Genomic DNA, 22,058 nt, shown 5'->3' with positions numbered 1-22,058 from the left:
AAAGACTGTGATGTCATTACTGCTTAGTTTGCTGACATGCTACTATTTACCAACAGACTGGTACACCAAGATGGAAGCCTGCCTGACATAACTATGATGAATTTAACAGCCAGCAGAGAAAAGGAAGAGGATAAAATGCTGGAAGAGGCTGGTGAGAAAAGAATGGAAGAGCCAGAGGGGGAGGGAGGGAAAGGGAGGGCCGAAAAAGGAAAAGAAGAAGAAAAGGAAGATGAGGACAAGGAAGATGATGATGATGAAGATGACAATGAATCAGAGGAAGAAGAAACTACAGGTAAGCCTTACAGGTTGCAAATTTTGCCCTCCTCAGCCTTATGTAATATTGGCAACATATGGTTCATTCTTGATCTTCTCCGCTCACTTAAATTATTAAGTTCTCCTAATTTTACATATAGTCTTTGCTGAAAGAGCCTGACCTGAGCAGATGTTTTTTTGCCATTTATTAAACAAGCTACAGTCTCTTCTAGGAGAAAATCGGACTGTTGCTGTAGGATGCTGAGGGGATGAAAAAACCCCAGAAAAAACCCAACCCCTCACCTCTTTCTTCAGGAGGGAGCTTTTCTAGGTGGTCTCAGTTGGATTAATAAGAGGTTACCCCAAATTCTAATAACTCATTTAGAGTGAAAGCTCTTTATAATAAAGAAAATACACATACATATTTAATCTCTGATATGACATGCTTTCAAGGCACTCCACTCCCAAAGTCCCAATGGCTTCACTTCATTATTCATGTGCACATTAGTGTCGCATTTTTCACTTCTGAATATGGAATGTGTAATTGATGCCAGATGAACACAAAAGTGCCTAAGGGCAGACATGGGTAAGGCTGATGCTATCATCCTCGATATTGCTAGAAGGAACTCTTAACATTAATTATTTCTGTAGCTCAGTTTGGAATATGAGCCATGAGTGAAAACCAGAGAAGGGTGTTTAACACCCCAGGAAGCTGTATTGCTTTGAAATGGTGACTACAGAGTTAGTTGCTCATGCCAACATTCACAGGACTGTGACATATGAATTGGGACAGAGTCTTTGTCGAGCAAAATGGCACCGCATCTGGCTTACCAGGGAGGAAGCTAAGCTGAAATTATTTACCTTTCCTGTCTCAGATGTCTTCCCTCACAGAGGTGTTCATGGGCCATGGAAAGATTTCTTGTCCAGTTCTCACATGGTCTGCGAGGGGTGATGAGTTGTTGTGCTCTGGCCATCCCTACATGCTGGAAGGGCTTGAGGACATAGGCCAGCTGGTGGATGTTACTCTGTGGAGTGACACATGCAAACAGGAATGTGGAGAGCTGTAGCCTTCTCCCTGAGTGCCCTTCTGCACCACAGCAAGTGGGGCTTGACAGTAGCATGAGGTGCTGCTTGCCATGCGTGATCTGTCTTCACACAGTACACACATTTTTTTCTACCAAAGAGCTATATCATTTCTATATATCCATGTGGCTGGAGTTTTGACATTATTTTAACATGTTATGTGTGCAGGTTTAATTACACAGTGATGTACAATTTTTCAGTGGATGCAGTCAGGCCTGTATTATAATTCCTGTGCGTGTAATGCTGGACATACTAGACAGAGCTTGCTACAATACCTTACCTGCTTGCTCCCCTTAACTAGCACTGTCTAGATATACTTTGCATGGTTTCTGCTCTGCAAATTAAAATAAATGCAAAGAAAGAGTGAGAACATCTAATTCTATAAATAAAGATTCTCCTTAAGCACACTCATTAGGCCTATAAAAGTACAAATGCAGGATTAGAGTTCTATACCGCAATAATTTTGTGAGGTTTAATTACCTACTCCTGGAATCTACATCACTCAACTTTTTTTTTTAATTGTGGTTGAAGAAAAAGAAGGGGAAAAAAAAAGAAGAAAAAAAAAAAAGGAGTTTGGTTGTCCTGTATTGCTAAAGTCAGCTTTTCCACACAAGCGTGTGTGTCCTTCACACAAATATGCACAGAATAACCATCTTGGTTTGCTTAGTATGTAAGATAACCAGATGAGTTGAAATATTTACGTACAGAAGCTAGTAACTCCTTTGCATTTTTTATCAGTTTAGACGGTGCTGTATTTTGGTGCCACTTGCAAATGTTCCTGTCTCTGATGTTAACTGTAAGAATATTCTCACAGCATGCAAATTCCTTCCTAATCTCTGAAGTGCTTCTGAAGCCCCTAATACAATGTGAGGATGTTATACTAATGTATACCAGCCTGGTAAAACAATTTTATAGCCAGCCCACAATCAAAGGAGGCACTAGAGAGCACTGTTCAGCATATGTGTCATCATACATACTTATATGTAATAGATGTTACCACATACTTGGGGTATTGTTTGGGAGGATGGCTTTTTTAGCAAAATACTGTCTGCAAAGGGATACTGTCACTCAGCTTCGGGATCTTGACTTGCTAAAATTCTCTTTTCAACTGAGAGAAATATTGAACTGAGCTACAGTTTGTCTTGCCTGCTTTAGATGGCATCCCCCTGGCCTGGGATGGCACAAATCAACACTCTAGGAGAGTGTTTGCAAAGCAGTTTAGATAACTCTGACATATGAGGGCATCTGTAGTGTAGCTGTCTCAACCCATGTGACAAGAATCCTACTCCTAGCGCATATGGATCTCTTCCAGGTTGGCCGAAAAGCTTTCTGAATAGCATTAGCTTGTGCTTTCTGAAAACAGACTGGACCCATAGCTTCCATACATAAACCAAAATCCTATTCTTAATGAGCTGGATAAGGGCCAGTGCTGGAGTGTCTCAGATACAGTCTCTGGATGGGATCCCTTAGCTTAGGTCCAAAGATACTGGAGGAAAATGGAGCCCAAGAAGGGCTCTGCTAGAGAGGAATAAAACCACAATTGGCATGGGAAGCCACCACCACCACTTTTGGAGTGGGGAGTCCTTTCAGTGTATGTGAGTCAGACAGGAAAGCACCACAGCTAAGTGAGCCTCAACCCCATTTTGTCTTAGTTAACCCCTGGGCCTTACATTTAACTTCCTTCCTGTCTTATTCTAAAGCCTGGAAGAGAAGAAGAAAAAAGCTCATTGTTGTCTAGTGGACCATTCCTTTTTACAGAGACCTTCTGTTTTTCTCCTCCCAACGATTCTGCTTGAACATCTCTGCAGACTTAAGGAACAAGTGGCATCTGGTGATCGACCGCCTTACAGTGCTGTTTTTGAAATTCCTGGAGTATTTCCATAAGATGCAAGTCTTTGTGTGGTGGCTTTTGGAGCTGCACATCATCAAAATCGTTTCCTCTTACATCATCTGGGTCACAGTGAAAGAGGCAAGTAAACACCCACTGTCAAAATCTTGCCCATGCTGGAGGCTTGGCAGCATTTGCTGTGCAGTGGCACAACCAAGCACAGGGAGATGCCTTCCTCATGTCAGACCTCACTGAAATTGTGGGATTCAGCTGGACTTCACAGCTGCCATTGGTCAGCCTTGTCATCTTCCACAGTGATATTCTGTCTGCCTAGATATTCTCAGCCCTCCCCTTTTCTCCAGATACTAAGGTTTTATTAGTCTAATTCATTGGACTTGAGAGAGATAATCCCTCCCCTGCTCAACATGGACATGGGCATCATCCATTGAGAGTGTAGAAAAGCATTGGGAAGGAAAATTTAGGACAAAATAATTAAACTGGGTCTGGTGCTGAAGAAACAGGAACATGGTTGTGCCTTTACTGTGGGCAGTCTAAGTTCTCTGCCTGACATAGCCATTCCTTTGACAGGGTAGTAGGGCAGGATTCACTAAGAGAAACAAAATTAATAAATCCTTTTTATTGCATCTTTGAGGGGGGGGGGATTTTGAGAGGATGACAGACACAGGAATCTATATCATCTCTTCTTTGTTTCATGTGTACTAAAGAACAGAACCAGCATGTGGTCTTTGTGTTTCATGTCTGTTTGCAGGGTGGGTATGCAGTTTTGTGGTTCTAATGGTATTAATAATATGTAGGACATAATGTGCTTTCTAAACTGACTATAAAGTTTTTCCTTCTTTGCTTACCACTTTGTGCCTGTGTTATTGTGAATATTGTTGTACATTTTTTTCAATATTTTTCTCAGAATTTCTTTATGTCCCTCTCTTTTGAATGATTTTTTTTTTTCTAATTATTACTGTGGAAAAGGTCAGACTTTCTCAGTTCTCTTGTTACTCCATGTAATTCCCATCCTGTTTTTTGTGTTTTCAGGTGTCTCTGTTTAACTTTGTGTTTTTAATTGCCTGGGCTCTTGCTTTGCCATATGCTCAATTTCGCCCATTGGCATCGAGTATCTGCACTGTTTGGACATGTGTGATTATTGTCTGCAAAATGTTGTACCAGCTCACTTCTATTGATCCCAGCACTTTTTCAAGTAACTGTACATTGGTGAGTACAAGTGCATATCAAAAAGGTTTGACACCTGCCTTCTTCGATGAAGAAGAGCAAAAGGAAGTCTATCAAGTACTGAAAACTGCAGTTCACCTGATGTTTTATTGTTGGCTAACATTCCCTCCCCAAGCAGCCTTAAACTAATTATTTTTTATAAACTGTTGCATTTCCTTTTTAGCCAGGAGAGAATGAAACTAAAGTAAATTTAGAAGAACTCAAAACCTCAGTCCTTTACAGCGGGCCGGTTGATCCTGCGGAGTGGGTTGGATTGAGGAAGTCTTATCCTCTGCTTGTGTACCTACGGGTAACTTCTTTAATTTTCTGTACTGAGATATTTTCTTATTTGTGATGAATTTAACAATGTCTTTGCGATACATCATCTGCCACAGAAACAAAATGTAATGCAAGCCATCAATAATAAGGAAGTACAGAGGGGAAGAGATGGCAGAAAGCTGTATCCATTACAAAGGACATTTCCAGAAGGGATTCAGTACCAATTAAGATAATCTGCATGTAGAAGTATGGTTTTCTGACTCTACCATCTGTTAAAAGCACTCCAAGAAATGTGGTATTTGAGAACTCTAAGTAATTAAGAGGTACATCGCTTTCAGGTAGCAAAAGACTGATGTGTCTAATCAGAGTAATTGCTTTGAATGACAGTGTATGCTATAAGCAGTTAATTTTTTAAGTGCTTAGTCCTTAGCCACAGCTTAGAAAATATGAGTTAAGGGAATAATTCATTCAGACACTAGTAAATGGCTGGTCTTTTGTTTTTCTTTTTGTTTTTGTTTGATGCCTGTGAGCAATATTTTATTATTCCTGTCCTGATTAAAAAAACCCACCTACAATAAAAACATGCCAGCTCCCAGGGGAAAACCTTGCGTGTCTCTTCTTAATGTCAGAAGTCTCTAAATTTTCATATACACAGTATAAGGTTGTCAGAAATTTATTGACTGAACAAAATCAAGTTTTGATCTAACTAAATTTATTCCTCATTTCTTCCCTAAGACCTTATCTCTGTGTGCTTTGGTTGTGTAGGAAAGACTTGTTAAGCTCTGGTGGTCGACATACCGGGCCCTGGTAGTGCCTCTGCCTCTCATTCCCTTACCCACACACCTCTCCTAGTTAAGAATATATGTGGGGAAGGGCAATTACAGACCCAAGGCTTCTGCATGGAGGGTGAAATTGCCTTGTGGTGTCCAGCTTGATGCTAGGAGTTTTACAGATGTAAACAGGTAATGCTTTAGGATTAGAAATTATTCTAGAAGGATTTTCCTTGAGTTTGCAAATAAAATTCCTCTACGCAGAGGCATTCAATTCAGTGCTAGACCTAAAAGTCCCAAGCTTCAAGCCTCAGTGTGTTTCTGTTCTGGTCCATTAATAACAGATGTTCAAAATGTCTGCAGTGTTGAAGCAAGGACGCTGTCTGCGGTGGAGTGTGTAAGGCCTTCCCCAGCAATAATAGGGGACAGGGACAGCAATTTGCAGGGAGGAAAAAAACCCAAAAATCTTCTTGTTAAAACGACCCAAAGCCCAAACAAAAATAAGCCAACAATGGCATGTGTCTCAGGATGTTCTTGTCCCAAATATTTTTCAGTGAACAGAGATCTTGAGATTGCCTCTTCAGCTTCAGTTATGGTTTCCTTGAAGGTGTCTCTCTGTGCTGGTCTTTTTAACCCGCTTATGGAGTTGGTTAATACCTCTTTTCCATTGAGCATAGGGCAAATCTCCCTGCTGAGAGAAAAAACCCTCTCACTTCACCCATTTGATTATTCATGGGTTTATGTTTATCAGAAAAATTTATGGGTCCTTGTGGTTTTGATTTTTATTTAATATTCTTCTGATTGTGTCTCCCATAGAACAACTTACTGATGCTGGCTATTCTGGCTTTTGAAGTTACAATCTACCGTCATCAAGAGTACTACAGATGTCGAAATAACCTTACCACACCTGTGACTAAAACCATCTTCCATGATATTACAAGAGCACATCTGGATGATGGACTGGTAAACTGTGTCAAGTATTTCATAAACTATTTCTTCTACAAGTTTGGGTTGGAGGTAAGTCATACATTAATTTCCTTTAGACTATCATTCCGAAACTATTGATCGTGTTATTTTTGAATATTAACTTGAACTATGTTTGACAACATAGTTCATGACACATGCTTCATGGCTCTCAGAGAAGAGACTGCTTTAAGTGGAGTCAGAGAACAGAAATGCTGTAGGATGCAGAGGCTTTAGAAGAACGGAGAACTAAAGCTGCTGTATAACAATTGACTGGATTTGTCTATAGCAAATAGAAGTTGTATGGTCTAAATCCACAGAATCACAGAATTGTAGGGTTTGGAAGGGATCTCAAGAGATCGTTGAGTCCAACCCCCCCTGCCAAAGCAGGTTCCCTTTTCTTTTTTCCTGGTTTCCACATGAGGATACACTTTAGTCGTCGTTATTCTTAATAACTCATCTTCTTTTTCACATCTGTAAGTGCTATCAAAATATATAGCTGTGTAATACGTGCTTTGCTTGGCAACAATTGAACATTTCACATACAGGCTACTGTGACAATGCTCTTTATATTCTGTATCTTTAGATGTCACATAATGGGAACCTGCTTTAGTGCTGTATTCACGTAGTTGACACTCTTAGAAGAGGATTGAAGATTTGGGGTGATGGGCTAGGGTCAGGGAGAGTGCTGCTGGAGAGATACAAACTGTTCTAGTGTGTCGGCTCACACAGGGTTCCTGCAGCCAGCCCCAGCATGTGTCCAGGCATTCTGTTAAGATCTGGAATAGTTTATCATTGCTTCATTGATTAGCCATCAGTTTGCAAAAGTTGCTTATGTTTCTTTACTTCGTTTACAGACCTGTTTTCTTCTATCAGTGAATGTAATTGGTCAACGAATGGATTTTTATGCCATGATTCATGCCTTTTGGCTGATTGCTGTATTATATCGACGTAGAAGAAAAGCTATTGCAGAGATCTGGCCAAAATACTGCTGTTTTCTGGCATGCATCATTACATTCCAGTACTTCCTTTGCATTGGCATCCCACCTGCTCCTTGTAAAGGTAAGGACACTTACTCTTTATGGACAATTACTGCTGCCTGCTTTCACAGAAAAGAGATGGAAAACTGATAAGCATTGAGAAGAAAAGGATGAAGTAATCCTTATAAAGTACTGACTGCATTTTTGTGTGCTTCTGTCATGCAGACTATCCATGGAGAAGTGGTAATGCCAACTTCAACTCCAACATCATAAAGTGGTTGTACTTTCCAGACTTCATTGTGAGACCAAATCCCGTCTTCCTTGTCTGTAAGCATTTCAGCATATAGTTAGAAGTGTTTATGTGCCCTTTGCTTAAAACAGCCATACAGTGTAATTTGAAGCCAGACTGTTATTTACTCGTCAGTAGCAAGTTGACATATTCTGTGGGAGATTGAATACTAAGTGTGGCTTTGTATGTAGTAGAAAAATTCAAAGAATTAGTCATTTCTGTACCTGTTTTCTCTGTATCATTTCTGTTGCATTTTTAATAAAGCTGCATCAAAATGTGCAAATTATTTCCCATTTTCTAGTTAAATTCTCAATAAAAACAATAAAAGATGACAAGTAAAAAACCCTAAATACATTAATAAGTTTCAAATCGGCGTTAAATGTGTTTAAAATAGCACAGTCCTGGATGTTCAAAGTGAGTGAAAAAAGTCTTATAAATACATTATAATATATCACCACCATTCCATACACCTAAGTTAATGACTTTTTCTTTGCAACTACTGTTTTCTCCTAGATGACTTTATGTTGCTGCTGTGTGCATCCTTACAAAGGCAGACATTTGAGGATGAAAATAAAGCTGCAGTACGAATCATGGCTGGAGACAATGTGGAAATTTGCATGAATCTTGATGCAGCTTCTTTTAGCCAGCATAATCCTGTTCCTGACTTCATTCACTGCCGGTAAGAACTGAATCTTAAACACTTGGAAAATACAGTGCTTCCTTTTTGTAAAGTTCTCTAGTGTGAAAGTAACTCTCACAGCTCCCAGTTTTACTTGGATTTTATATTTATGAGTGTACCCATCTCACAACGTAACTTTTACTGCTGTATGAGACTGCAGATAGTTAGCCTCTGTTTAATCAGCTCCTGGTTGAGAAAAGGGCAGATGAAAACAAGTCTTCCTAGCACTGCTGAATGTTTAAGTGCTCTCCAGAGGAATAGTCAGTAATAAATTTGCCTAGAAGCATGTGTTCCTTCCATGAATGCCCTGTGGGGCAGAGTTTATGGTGGACATCAGTACTATGATGTCTTTCCCCAAAACACAGGCATACTAGCAAGAATTGGTTATAGTCTAAATTTGACCAGGTACGTGTTTAATCCCACAAAGCTGTTGGTCGTGTCCTGCTGAGTTGTTGTCTAAGTGGAACCAAAACAATACTCTAATATGAGAGACTATCCTCTGCTATTTCATCTAGGCATAAGAACCTTTATGGTCATGGAAGGAAAACTGGAGTGTCTTCCCATTTCTCAACTTGCATGAGAGGTTGTTTAAGAAGGTGAATAATATAGGTGGCAGAGCCTGAGATAGTCTGTTCTGGATGATCTTCAAACAGTGGACCCATTTCTATGTGGTCATTTCAGCAAGTACAGTTTACTTCAGCTCTCCTGAGTTGTGCTGGGCATACTCTTAATGTGTCTCTGAAAGTATGATGCCATATTACAAGGATAAGTAGGAAGAGTAGGATTTCTTAGCTCTTGTGCTTTGTCAGAGTAGGTGTTTGTTACGTGAATACATGTTGTCAACAGATGCCTGAGTCTGAAAGGAATTTAAACAAAATGAACTGTCTAGAAAAGTCTCCCTTTTGCTCATAAACTTTTATTTCTTTTTACAAGAAAAGTGCTATCACCAAAAGTCCTTCTCATGATCTTTGAGCTGGTCCTGCTGTTTCTGTTAGAATTGGTAACAAAATCTATCTTGAAATAGCTTTGAAGAGGAGACCATCAAAATAGGTTCAATCGACTCATTTACCCAGGAATTTATAACCACTTCTGGGTGAGGGGTGAAGAGTTCTCCCCCTTGAGTACTTCCAGTCTAACACAGTAGACCCAGTGCACGAGATCCAGTAGCGTAAGCAGAAAGAGGCAAGTCATAATCTCTCTTGAAAGAGTTCCATCAATTTAGGATGCTTTCCAAAAGACATCTGCCAAATGGGGCTTGGATGAGAGGAACACGTAGAGGGTATAGCCTGAGGGTTTTTTTCTTGCCATTGCAGCGGTCTCTATCTTAGCAAAAACTAATACAGCATTTGCAGCAGGCACACAGATATGATTGGTCACTGGCAAAGACCATCACTAGTGACACGGTTTCTGGCAGAAGAAAAGAATTAATTTTCTCCCTTAGTCCAGAAAAAAAAAAAATTGTGGAAAAAAAACCCTCGTTAATGATGAGAATGTGTTTAAAGGATATCTTCAGAAGGGAAAAAGAAGCAAGAAACCCATTGCTTTTTAAAGCAGCCTCTTTTGGCATCTTTTCAAAGTTCCCTGGAATCTGATAGGTATTTCTGGTCATCTGTAGAAGATATTCCCAAATGGCCAAGCATGAAAACCTTGAAGCACAGAGGATGTTCTTTGAAGATTTTGGATGGGAATCAGTCAGGTTTATAATGGAAAGCAAAGTCCAAGCTGAACTGGCCTGCTGCCTCTGCACAATCCTTTGGGTTAAGTTCTGCATTTTGATTCATACGTATGGTATGCATCAGCTTGAAGTCATTGGTGGCATCACATCCATTCAATCACACCACTTGGCATGTGCTGACAAAATAGACCAATGTATAGGTGATTAACGATATCTAACCATTTAATTGGGAGCCTGCAACTTGTGTTAAGCAGTAAGTAGTAGTGTTGGTGGAGATTACGAAAAAATAAAAAGTGAAAATCAAATAGTAGCATTATTAGTGGTGAGCTGAACAAATAAACTGTGATCACTTGGTACTCGCTCCAGATAAATACTGAAATCTGTGCAACTGTTACATGTCATAGTTTCATGTTGTGTGAATAAGTAGAAGGCAGAGACAGAAACAAAAAGAAACAGAACAGGGACATTTGTGTTTGAAAAAATCCACCACATGAATAGAATACCCATTAATTTCAGGAACAGAGGACATGCCTTTTTACTATATCCTTTCTTGTAGATCCTTGGGCAGGTACACTGTAACTTCTTTTTTGTTGCTGTTTGTAATGTTAGCTTCCTGAATCTGCGATGGGAATGCACTTGTAGAGCAGTGTACATAGGTATAAAGAGACGTTCCTTTAGTATGAACTGCGTAATAGAACTTGTGTTCTTGACGGTATCTTTCCTTTCTTTGAGCCTTTAAGTATCTCCTCCAATGCTTTCTCTACAACACAGATTTTCCCAGGCTTTAGATGGTGTTATTTTTGAGAGGTTGCACTGTGCATATGCAGTCTTAAATGCCTAATTTGATTCAAAGAAGCACCAGAGAATGGCTGGACAGTCTCTTAAGTGACTGAATCTTTTATTAGGGATTATAAATCTTTAAAAAGAAGGACTCTCAAGCTCTGGAGAATCCACTGAAGATATATACCTCAGAAGAAAATGTATGTATCTGGCCTCCCTTCAAGACAATTTGGAACCAAAAGGACTTTGCCTAAAAACGTTTCTTGCACTTTGCCACAGAAGTTTCAGAAAGGTCTAAATATTTAGTAACATGGACAAGAACTTGTTTCAAAGCTTATCCAAGCCAGTGAAATGAGAAATGACATTTCTCCAGAAGCCAGTCAGAAACAGCCAAATAATTGAAGACAACCTGGTTATGAATAAATTGCAAAGCATTAAAAAAAATACTGCTTAGTTTTTATGTTTTCTGAGAAGCCTGATATGTATTTACTGCCATGTAAAAGAAGTGGCCATCGCAGACTGAAGCACCCTTTCTGATGTGTCTCTTCTCTTGAGAAGATGGCAGTTGGTCACTGTTCTAGTACACATGGATAAAAAACTTTTAACTGCAATATAAACAATGGCAGAAAAAGAACATACTTCTAAATGCTTAATTTTCTTCTCTCTGGAGAAATACTTGAGCTCAGAAATGATAAATACAGTCTAAGGAAGAGATTTCCTGAAATTTTCGTGGTTTTCCACCCCCAGATTTCTCAGGGGATATGTGCTTGACCCCAAGGGAGTGCACAACCAAAGGCCTTTGAAACAGAAACAAAAATGAAGACTAGAAGTAGGAGCTTTTAAAATGAAACAGGATTTAAAGTCACTTCACTGAGGATAATCCTTTCCCACAGTCTGATGCTGGAAAATCCTTGTTTCAGTTCCCAAGGAGTTTTCAGACGTTCTCCTAGACATTGACAGAGGAAAAAGTTTTGGGGTTGTAATCTACTTTTTTCCTCTTAAGAGCAGAAACAATATTAACAGTCAGTCATTGAACTGTCGCCTTTAATACCTGCACCCTGGGAACCATCACGAAGTGAGTCAGGTGGAATCTCTTGAAGGCAGCTGTAATGCCTTTCTTGGAACTACACTTCTTCTAGCTTAGGGTAATGAGAGAGGATCTGCAAATCATCATTGCAGGCTTCCAGTCATGCTTTTTGTTAAAAATAGATAAACATTTTGGTGTTAATAAAATGAGCCTTTATAAATAGCACAGATTTGAAATTGGTAATTTTAAAAGCAGATAGAAGCACAAAGGAAGGATTTCACTGGTAAGAGTATGAGAGTAAGAGAATATCAGTCCTGGGAGAGGGCTTGATGAAAACTGAGTAGTAACTGAGACCTATAGGATCCACAACACTAAATTTAAGGAAGTCCATGGGAATAGGGGAGTCAATTTTCTCAAGCTTCATTATAGATATTGGCAAAGGGAAATGAATGAAGCTGCCATCTGAAGACTGAAATGGAGCTATAGGGAAAGGCTTTTGGGGGTGGGGGCTTTGTGAGCAATAAGTGATGTTGGGATTGGAAGGGCAAACAACTTGTGATACAAGGTCACAAAGTCTGCTAAGAAAGAATAAAAGAAAAAAGGGAAAGATAGGAGAAATTTGGAGCATAGAGATAGCTTACATAGTGCATATTTATAGTGGTGATAATATGCCTGAAGAATTGGGTCATCAGCAGAGCTGCACGAGAGCCCTGGAGTTACATGGTGGTGGGAAGCCACACTCAGAGCAAAACAGGTAGATGGTAACGAAAGACAATGAAGTGACGTAACAGCTGCTCCTCCAGCATGAAGAAGCATTGAGCTCTGTTGGTCAGTGCAACAGTACAGTATTTTCTTTCTGTGTGTCCTTTCCCTAAGCTTCAAAGTTCTGGCTGAGGAGAAACTCGTTTCCTCCAAGGGGTTATCAGCCACAGCATCGACACCTCTCGGTGCCTGAAGGCAGAAGTCCGGATACTAGACTGGCCACAGCCAGACACGTCATTAGGCATGCCAGGAAGACAAGTACACCTAGAGCAATCTTTCACGACCAGCTGGATTGTATTACAGTTAAACATTAATTCCCGTGGAAATAAAATATTGAAGCAATTATGGTAATACTAATAAAGCTATAGTAAAGAAAAGCAGATCATCTGATATGGAGAGCGGTCTGAGATTACAATAGCTTTGATGGAATGAACTTCAGACTTTGTCTTCTGTGGTTTTGAGCAACGTGATACGGTAATTTTTTCCAAAATGTTATGCAAAGTACCAGTGAGTTCTGCTAATGACACAGCTGGCAAATCAACATTTTTTATTTTTCATTCATCTTCTCTGATATTTTCTCATTCAGAAGCTACTGTGCTACAAAAAGCCAGAGTTTGATGCTCTTGGTGTAGTGGCTCATCTTTCTCAGGTGTGGGGCTGTATCCCCAGCCCTCAGCTACACACTCCCACCTTTGCATTTATCTCTCCAGCAGTGAGTAGGGTCATACACTGGTTCATACACTGAATGGGCAGAAAAGTATCTCTTACTTCTGTCCTCCCCCAAAATAAATAAACTTTTGTGAATTTGCTTCTTTAAATGAATTGAAAGAGCCAAAGGTGATGAAAGGGCTGGAATGCAGAAGTGAGGAGTGGGACTGTCCCCTTGGGAAGCAGCTGGTTCTCAGCTTTCCTAGGTGTATTGTCAAATGCCACATCCTAGGGGTGGCCTCTCCTCTCTATGACTGGATGTGGATTTAAAGACCATTAGATGAGGCTCGGAAGGTTTACATGACATTGAACTAATGATCTGTGTGGTCTGCAGTGAAAGCATAAAATTATGGTATATGCTGTCCAAGACTAAGCATTTTCTGCTGTCTATGATGAAGTTTTCAAACATAGCTTAAGTAACGTGACTGACCTTCTGCATTGGTATAGGGTCTTTTTAACTGTTGGGTTGGCTTTGTGCTTTGCCCTCCCACTATTGCATTATAATTTCCAGAGCAAGGAACTGAAACTCCACTCTTCCTTACATTCTGGGGTTTGACACAGAATTAAAGATTTGCATCTGAGAATGTGTCAAGTGATTTGAGAGGCTGCTTCCAAGATGGGTCTTTGTTCTTGTTCTCACAGTGTTTGACCTACATGTATCATTATTAACAGTTAATGAAAATTGAGGAGATGCATAAGTCCATGCTGTAACAAACAAGGAGCTTTGGCAGATTGCAACTGAAAGAAGCATTATTTCAGAAATCAGACTACTCAAGTGTAGTTCTGTTCATTGTCTTAGATGTGGCATTGTTCTTGGACACAAAGAACCTGGGATGGTTGGTAATACTCATTGGTTAGGTGTGCCCTGTATGACCTGTTCAACACTATTTTGTAAGATGTCTACTTCAGGGTGAATTCTAGGAGCTGTTTTCATGTTTGGACTTGCTCGTAATTGCATATTTTTAAAAAATCAGGATTATTTCCATCCGTAAGAACTACATCATTTGTCACGATGCAGCTGTATTGCCTCCTGCCTTTTGAGATGCTTTTCTTTAAATCTTGTTTTTTTGGTTTAAGTCCATGTAAATATATTTAACGTACATTTTGAAAATGAGAACAGATGTATTTAATATTTTAGATGACTTCTAAAATGAAGCAAATTGTTAACATTAGTGTTAAAAATACCTAAATTCCTGTCTTCCTTTTAATATTCTTTCTAATTTCTGGAAGTTTTAATCTGAGGGTGGTATCTGTTGGTGAACTGTGACTCTACCAGGTGCCATGTGTATAAATTGGAAAGTTTGGATTCAGACAGCTCCAGCTGTCTTTAAGAGACAAAATTAATTTTCATTGAAGAGTATTAAGATATTCTTGTTTGTCTGATAATTCAGTTCTAGTTTGAGCTTATCTCAAAAAGATAGTAGCATAGGACAGGTTTTTTGAAATATTACAATTGTTAGAGCAGTATCAGGAAAGTGATCTCTTCCTATCCATCCCACACATCAATAGTTATTATTAAAGGAACACCAAATATTATGGTTGGCTTTGCTGGAGAAACAGTGTGAGCACCATTTCTGGTGTATATTAAGTTAGTGAATACCTGTTCAACTGATTATCTTCTGCTTCTTTATTTTGCCAGTGCGTACAGATTCTTTGTTAATGTTTTATCACCCATAAAACAGTAGCATCTCTGAAGTCATGATATTTTTAGATTTCGCAGTCAATAGTCCCTAGATTTCTTAAATGTTTGTGGGAAATAAACATAAAGGGGCTTTCTCATTACCTTTTGCTTAATGCCTCTCTGGTTGGCTTCAGCAAGTGAAATGTTTAATACAGGCCTATAAATGTAGGACTATAAATACATACTCCTAGAAAGTTCTGAGCCTAAGAACATCAAGCAGCAGGGGCCTTTTTATGTGGCTTCATACAGCGTGTTTAGTTCATTTACTCCTTACATGGTTTGGCTTAGGTATATGTGTACTCCTACAGTGCTGTCTCCCTGCCTGGTTTCCTGACAAATCTAGTTTCACAGGCTGGGTGAACAGGCCTTAAAAACACAGTTACATCTGGAATCAAAACACGAGACAGGGGGAAACTAGGAATTAGTAGGTTTTGCAGTGTTTAGCTATATGTAGTATTCGGTGTTGCTTTTGGCAGATACTCTTATTTGAAAGCTCACTGAGTCAATATTAAGTCAAGATTTTAAGGAATCTGAAAATATCAAATTGTTTCTCACCCTTTCCTACTGTGGGCCAGGCTGATTTCAGATAACTCTGTCTTGTAGCTTCCTGGCAAACATTTCTGTAAATTCTATCACATTTATGTACTGTAGAAGCCTTTTATGCGTCAAAAATTTCACAGTTGATCTCCATTGGAGAAAGGTATTTTTAGCACCTGTCTTTGAAAACTAGGCTTTTAACTAGACTGAATTCCCTATAGATGTTTCCAATAAATACAGAATTGTTTGCAGAGGAGTACTGTAGCTGGCTTTAGAAGTTACACTTGCCATAGTATTGCTCAGACTTCTTAAAAGATGATCTCAGATAGCTTTTAAATTGCATAGAATGCTATTTCCAGCTAATATCACTCTATCATGAAGCTTGATGAGACCACGTTTTCCCTCTTTTCATGCTATATGGTTAGATCCTGCGTGATGCAAAACACCCTACCCAGGTGTAACAAGCTGCTTATGCACATGAATGACCTAGAGTTGAATATCTAAACCAGACAGACCCACAAATGAGCTAGAACCACTGATTTGGTGTTAGTCTTAAGTAGGTGCCCGAATGCTGAAGTGAGATGGGTGACTCATCAGGCCTGAGGGACAAGTGTCAGCCAGTAGTACAGGCAGAGGAGATTACCCTCAGAAAATGGTAAATTTTTTCTCTTTCTTTTACTTCCAGGTCCTACTTAGACATGTATAAGGTGATAATATTTAGTTACCTATTTTGGTTTGTGCTTACTATAATCTTCATAACTGGAACGACAAGGATCAGCATATTCTGCATGGGTTATTTGGTAGCCTGCTTTTATTTCCTTCTCTTTGGTGGAGATCTGTTGCTGAAGCCCATCAGGAGCATTTTGCGTTACTGGGATTGGCTGATTGCCTACAACGTCTTTGTGATCACAATGAAGAACATCCTCTCGGTAAGCAACTCCAGCCTTTCCTCTGTCTTCAGCATTTTGGTTTCATTGGAAGTGTGCACAGTGTGTTGAGTAGTCCTTTTTCCAGGACCACAGTCTTCTGCAAGTGCAAAGCAGGCTCCATTTTAATTCAGAAGCTGCAAGTGCATGCCCAGGGAATGGTAACGCATGTACATTATAGGAACATGTGCACCCTTGTATTCAGCCTGGCTCTATGAAAGGTTACAAGCTGTTTTCACAGGGCCAGGTTCTGGTTTCTTTGTCTAGTAAAGTCCCTTCTTAGAAGTCTTGTGAAAATCTCAGTGGAGTGAGAAATTAGCAAGAAGCGCAAGATTAGTCACGCTGTCAATAAATAGTGCATACTCAATTGAACTTTGTATTTACAACTAGACTTCTCAAGCCAAGTACTAGATACAGTTGTCGAGTGATGCAATGTAATTAGTGAAGCTAACTAAAGTAACAAACTGCATTCCTGTTTCCTTCAGAACTAGCATGGAATTCAGGAGAACACAGGTATATTTGATAGTGAAATGTCAAATTCTTCTGCAAAATATTAAAGGTTTTCTTACATTAATTAACTCTTATGGGTGGATCTTGAGGCAAGACAGTTATTTAAAACTTTGTGAGAGAGAAATTTAGATCTATTCCTGGCAATTGCTTTTTAGCTTTGAACATTTTTAGTGCTGGACTGCAAAAAGCAGGCATTTTTCTTTTAACATTTATATAAGTCACTGTACTGAAATAAAATTGATTTATGGGCGGTTTGAATTTGCAAATGTTCTAAATGCTTACATATGTGCTTCGCTTTATGCTTGGGAATTCAGTGGAGCTACGCTTGTGTTAAGCTTGTCCATGTATGTTTGCAAGATTAAGTCGGTGATTTATAAAAGTTGCTGAGCTGTCGCATCCCATCATGTACCAAACCTATCACTTTCTCTGCCAAAATACAAATAAAACCCACATACCTCCTATCTCACTGATAATGAAAGGAGAAAATTCTTGCTATTTAAAAGTGGTATGTGTTACTGGTAAAGACACTCTTTATTCTAATCTCTGTTTTACTAATGAGATATAATAGAGCCAATGGCAGTCCCAATATTCTCATGTAATCTGAAGAGGTAGAATATTTATCTTTATTTCTATGTTTTGTTAAATGAAGCTGTTTGGTTTGGTTTTATTTTACTTTCCAGATAGGAGCATGTGGCTACATTGAATCACTAATTAAGAATAGTTGCTGGTTGATTCAGGCATTTAGCCTGGCTTGTACAGTTAAAGGCTATCGTATTCGTAAGTACAGCTTAATTTTCTTCATAATTTTCTACAAATGAATAATCACCTTCAAAATCATCTACTGTATTTAAGTGGTGCCCCCTCCTGATACATGACTGTGTGAACATACTGTACCTGAAAGCTCAGCTGATGCAGCTTGGTCTCATATTGACTAGTGAGAAAGAACACGGATAATATTGAATGAAAGGAGATACATATACTGGGGGAACTATCAACACTCACACACACATAGCCACAACCAGCTGTAAATGGATAGTTTGGTGATACCAGTCCTTAGCACAGTTTCCCTGCGTATGCAGCTGATGTGATCCTTGAGGGTATGGTTTCACTGTACAACTGGAGATGGATTGTCCTCTCACCATCACAGCAAGGAGAGGGACGTGCCCAGCTGCAGACTGCCACTGTCTGCCAGTGCTTATGTTCAGATGCTCATAGGGTAAACCAGTTCAGATCACTGAGCTGAGGTTAAGCAAACATGAAAGTAGACATTTTCTACATAGTGAGTTTAGGCTTTTTCTCTTTTTTTCCCCCCCCCCATGATTATCTCATATTTATGGTGATAACAGCAAAGGAGTGGATAGTGTATGTGAAATGGAAGTGAGAGAAGGGAATGAAGGATTGAGAGGAAAACATGCCCCCTCTCAGTGAGATATTAATTTGGTTCAGCTTTGTCCTGACACCTGACAGTTAAAAAAACCTAATTTTTTTTCCTTTTTCTTTTTCCTGAATTTAAAAAACTGTTTCATCCTAGTGTGTCGGCACCAAAGTTCTGAATTCCTGTCTTCTTTTCTGATCTTAATAGGGGAGAGAGGAAAAGAAAGGAAATACAAACACACAAATCCACAAGATAAATGGTGTCCAGTAGTTCTTGTATTATCCAAATATTTTTGAGCCACAACAGAAATTTAGATGAAGTTTCTGACTCATCAGGGGACAAGCACAGCAGGCTTTGAAGTTCTTGGAGCTTGACCTTCTTGATTGTAAGGCCAGCTCTGAGCCACAGTCTGTCCCTTGAGTCCTTCTACTCCCTTCTGTAGGACAGTGTAGACCATTTGGTTTATAGTCTAGCTCCATAAAACTCAGTTTTATTTTTTTAATAACCCCAAGAGAAGTATCTTCTAAAGAATAAAGAAACAAAAAAACCCAGAAAGAAATAGCTCAAGCCAAAATCTAGACGATATGGGATTTCCTTCCTGCCTGTCTCCCACTACCTCAAAGGAAGCAGTTTTGTGGTTTCAGATATTTTTTCTCTTATGTGATTGAAAGAAACATTGAACTGAGTTGTGGAGAGAAAAAAAATAAAATATTAGTTGGTGGTACTCAAAAATGTTTTGAAAAAATGATAGTGTTCTTAATAGAAATTTAGTGTTCATAATAGAAAAATGACACAAAAAGTAACTGATTTAAAAAAATTGCAATATGCCATTTTAAAAATTACTAAAATATCTCAGGCTAATAAAAAAATTTTCTTTTCCCATTCTTTGTTTTCAGGTATTTATTAGGATAGATAGGGTGAATTTGTTTGCAAATGGTTCCCTTCTGGTGAATTCTCAATTTTCATGTCATACAGCATTGTTGGAAGCTTACAATTATCTGTAAAAGACAATATAATATACTTCAACTGGAAATGCATGTCAGTTTTCTTAAGTAAAAACTAATTAAATCACCTCAATTCAAATAATTTTAAAGGCTATTCTTATTTAATTGACATTGCAATATTCCACTGCCTGAAGGGGCCTATAGGGAAGATAGAAAGGAGCTATTTACAAGGGCATGTAGTGATAGAACAAGGAGTGATGGGTTTAAGCTGAAGGAGAGTAGATTTAGATTAGATATAAGGAAGAAATTATTTCCTGTGAGGGTGGTGAGGTCCTGGCACAGGTTTCCCAGAGAAGCTGTGGCTGCTGCCTCCCCGGCAGTGTTCAAGGCCAGGTTGGATGGGACGTTGGGGCACCTGATCTAGTGGAGGCTTTCCCTACCCATGGCGGGGAGTTGGAATTAGATGATCTTTGAGATCCCTTCTAACTCAAACCGTTCTGTGATTCTGTGATTGAACACTGTAAAAGAATTCTTAATGCAACAGTCTTTATACTCATGGTGTCTTTTTCCAGCAACCAACAATCTAGATTGTAAGCTGCCCAGTGGAGAAGCAGGTATCATTTGGGACAGTATATGTTTTGCTTTCCTGCTGCTGCAAAGAAGAGTCTTCATGAGTTACTACTTTCTGCATGTGGTTGCAGATATTAAAGCTTCTCAGATCCTAGCATCAAGGTAACATACATTTTTAGAAGATTAAATGTAACAGCTCAAGACTGTCATGACTGTGGTACTTTTTTTAATGATAGGTAATACCAAAAGAGTCCTTTAACATTGGTTTAAACAATACATGCTAAATTCATAATTGCAAACCCAACTCTGACAAAGAGCGCGGGAGAAAACAATGTAACTGAGAATCTGATAGAAATTAAACCATCTTTCCTACCAAACACCATCTGCCCATGTTAAAAGCTGTGAAAGCTGATGTTTGCTGCAGCTTTCTCTCAACATCAGCATGTATGAGGGCAAATGCCAGAGTTTCTAACCCTCAGAAAGAAAACACTGCTATCGGCCTGTGTGAGAAAACGGGCCTTAGAAATCAGGATTCAAAAAGTGTCACCTGAGGAAAAATACAAGAAAGTCATGACATCTGACTACAAGGACTCAGGAAGCATCACACCACTGAACACTGGCTAGGTGTGTCAAGGAAGTGTGTGGAAGGCCCTTTGGATTTGTTACTTATACTTTCCCACAAGCATTCACTCATAGCTATCACTAGCACAACCATTATGTTTTTTAATCAGAAGGCAGATCAGGAACGAAATTCTGGTTTTAATTTCAGTAAAGATTTCTAAGGATTTAATTTTGTCAACATTGGATTAAATGTGTTGTTTGGTTGTGGGTTTCTTTGGGTTTGTCCCCAGTAGCCATGGACATTGATTTCTTTCTGTGTGCGAGGACAAAATTTGGCTTGCATTTCCTGAAAGGGGAGGAATTTTTCATCCTCCTCTTCTTGCCCCTCCATGGATTATTGTTAAAATGGGACATGCCTTGCTGCCCGTACTGCACAAAATTCTGCACTGTAGACAAGGATACCAAAAGGTCTGTTTCTTCAGAAAGTGGTGAGATATTATGGGAAGGAGGATAATCTGTGATGTAATTAATTTTTGTAGTTAGCTGCTTGCTTTGCTAAAATTCAAGCTTTGAATTTATATGTACAAGGGAGAATGTCAGGCATGGATTCAGAATGCATGGCCTGAGCCTGTCTTCTACTTAAAGTAGACTACTAAAGTAGTAGTATTTTACAATACTACTACCTAAAGTAGTAGTATTGTAAAATACAAATACCTCGCCTGAAAAAGATTAAAATTGTGATTCAAACAATAGCAATGAGGATCTAGTGACACTCTTCAGTAGTCTATAAGAATTTTGGAGTGATTGAGTTGCTGAGGAGAATTATGTCCTCCTTTGTTCTACTTACCACACTTCTGGCAGTAACGATGGCCAGGCATGACTGGATTGCATTGCAAAAACTTAGTTGTGATTGTCCTGCATATTACATGGAAGAATGATTGATCTCACAGAAAACATAGTTGAAAAATTAATTAGAAGTAGATTTCTTGAAGCTATATCTGTTCTTACTGAGTTGCTTACAAAAGAAAGGCTTTAAATCTATGCTACTTCTTTGAGAGAGACTTTGGTGTTCTTTGGGAATCTTCAAGAGCTGATGAGTGAATAATGAAGAATGGCCAAGACATGTGGTCTGGACATCTGAATCAATAAGTCAATTACATTTCTAATGAAACACAGCTAGGTGCCGCATTCTTTTGCTCAAAAAGAATTTGCTCAAGTATTTGTGTCATCAGATTGAAAATGCTGTGGTGTTCAGGGGATAAAAGTGAATCTGAAGCTATGCTCATCACCACCCTGGACAAAGGTGGACTTTGATCACAGCTTCCAGGGGGATGAGGCAGAGGGATGAACTGATTATAACACTGAAATCACTATAAAGGCCAAATCCTGAAGGTGTGCAAGAAGTCCTAACTCAGCCTTCAACCCACCTGTGTCCTGTACTCTTGAGAACTAGAAACTGAAATCCTTGAACAGCTGCAAGAGGAACTTAAAGGCTGAGCAGGAATCATGATGTTCACTCCCAGATATTGCAATGACTGACTGCAAACAGATCAGTGTTCTGGAGTAATTTCTTATTTCTCTTGGGCCTTCAGGTAGTTTGTTTCATGCAGATGGGCTCATGTACAGAGGGAGCACAGAGATCTCTCTAGTAAGCT

The 22,058-nt window shown here is 39.2% G+C and overlaps 1 protein-coding gene across 1 annotated transcript in view; it reads left to right on the top strand.

Annotated features, from left to right (window-relative positions):
• Positions 1 to 22,058, top strand: part of PIEZO2 (piezo type mechanosensitive ion channel component 2) — a gene marked incomplete at both ends in the record, with an annotated part of 304,315 nt that overhangs the window by 231,931 nt on the left and 50,326 nt on the right. Inside the window, 10 exons of the mRNA XM_084260620.1 lie at positions 3,094 to 3,304; positions 4,214 to 4,390; positions 4,572 to 4,697; positions 6,253 to 6,453; positions 7,257 to 7,461; positions 7,605 to 7,706; positions 8,182 to 8,347; positions 16,203 to 16,446; positions 17,634 to 17,730; positions 19,845 to 20,004. Coding sequence (XP_084116746.1) covers positions 3,094 to 3,304; positions 4,214 to 4,390; positions 4,572 to 4,697; positions 6,253 to 6,453; positions 7,257 to 7,461; positions 7,605 to 7,706; positions 8,182 to 8,347; positions 16,203 to 16,446; positions 17,634 to 17,730; positions 19,845 to 20,004 — 1,689 coding nt within the window. The remainder of the gene's footprint in view (positions 1 to 3,093; positions 3,305 to 4,213; positions 4,391 to 4,571; positions 4,698 to 6,252; positions 6,454 to 7,256; positions 7,462 to 7,604; positions 7,707 to 8,181; positions 8,348 to 16,202; positions 16,447 to 17,633; positions 17,731 to 19,844; positions 20,005 to 22,058) is intronic.

Source organism: Gallinula chloropus (genome assembly GCF_964237585.1).
Source record: "Gallinula chloropus genome assembly, chromosome: 2".
Classification (NCBI taxonomy): domain Eukaryota; kingdom Metazoa; phylum Chordata; class Aves; order Gruiformes; family Rallidae; genus Gallinula; species Gallinula chloropus.
This window is presented reverse-complemented; position numbering and strand designations above follow the sequence as displayed.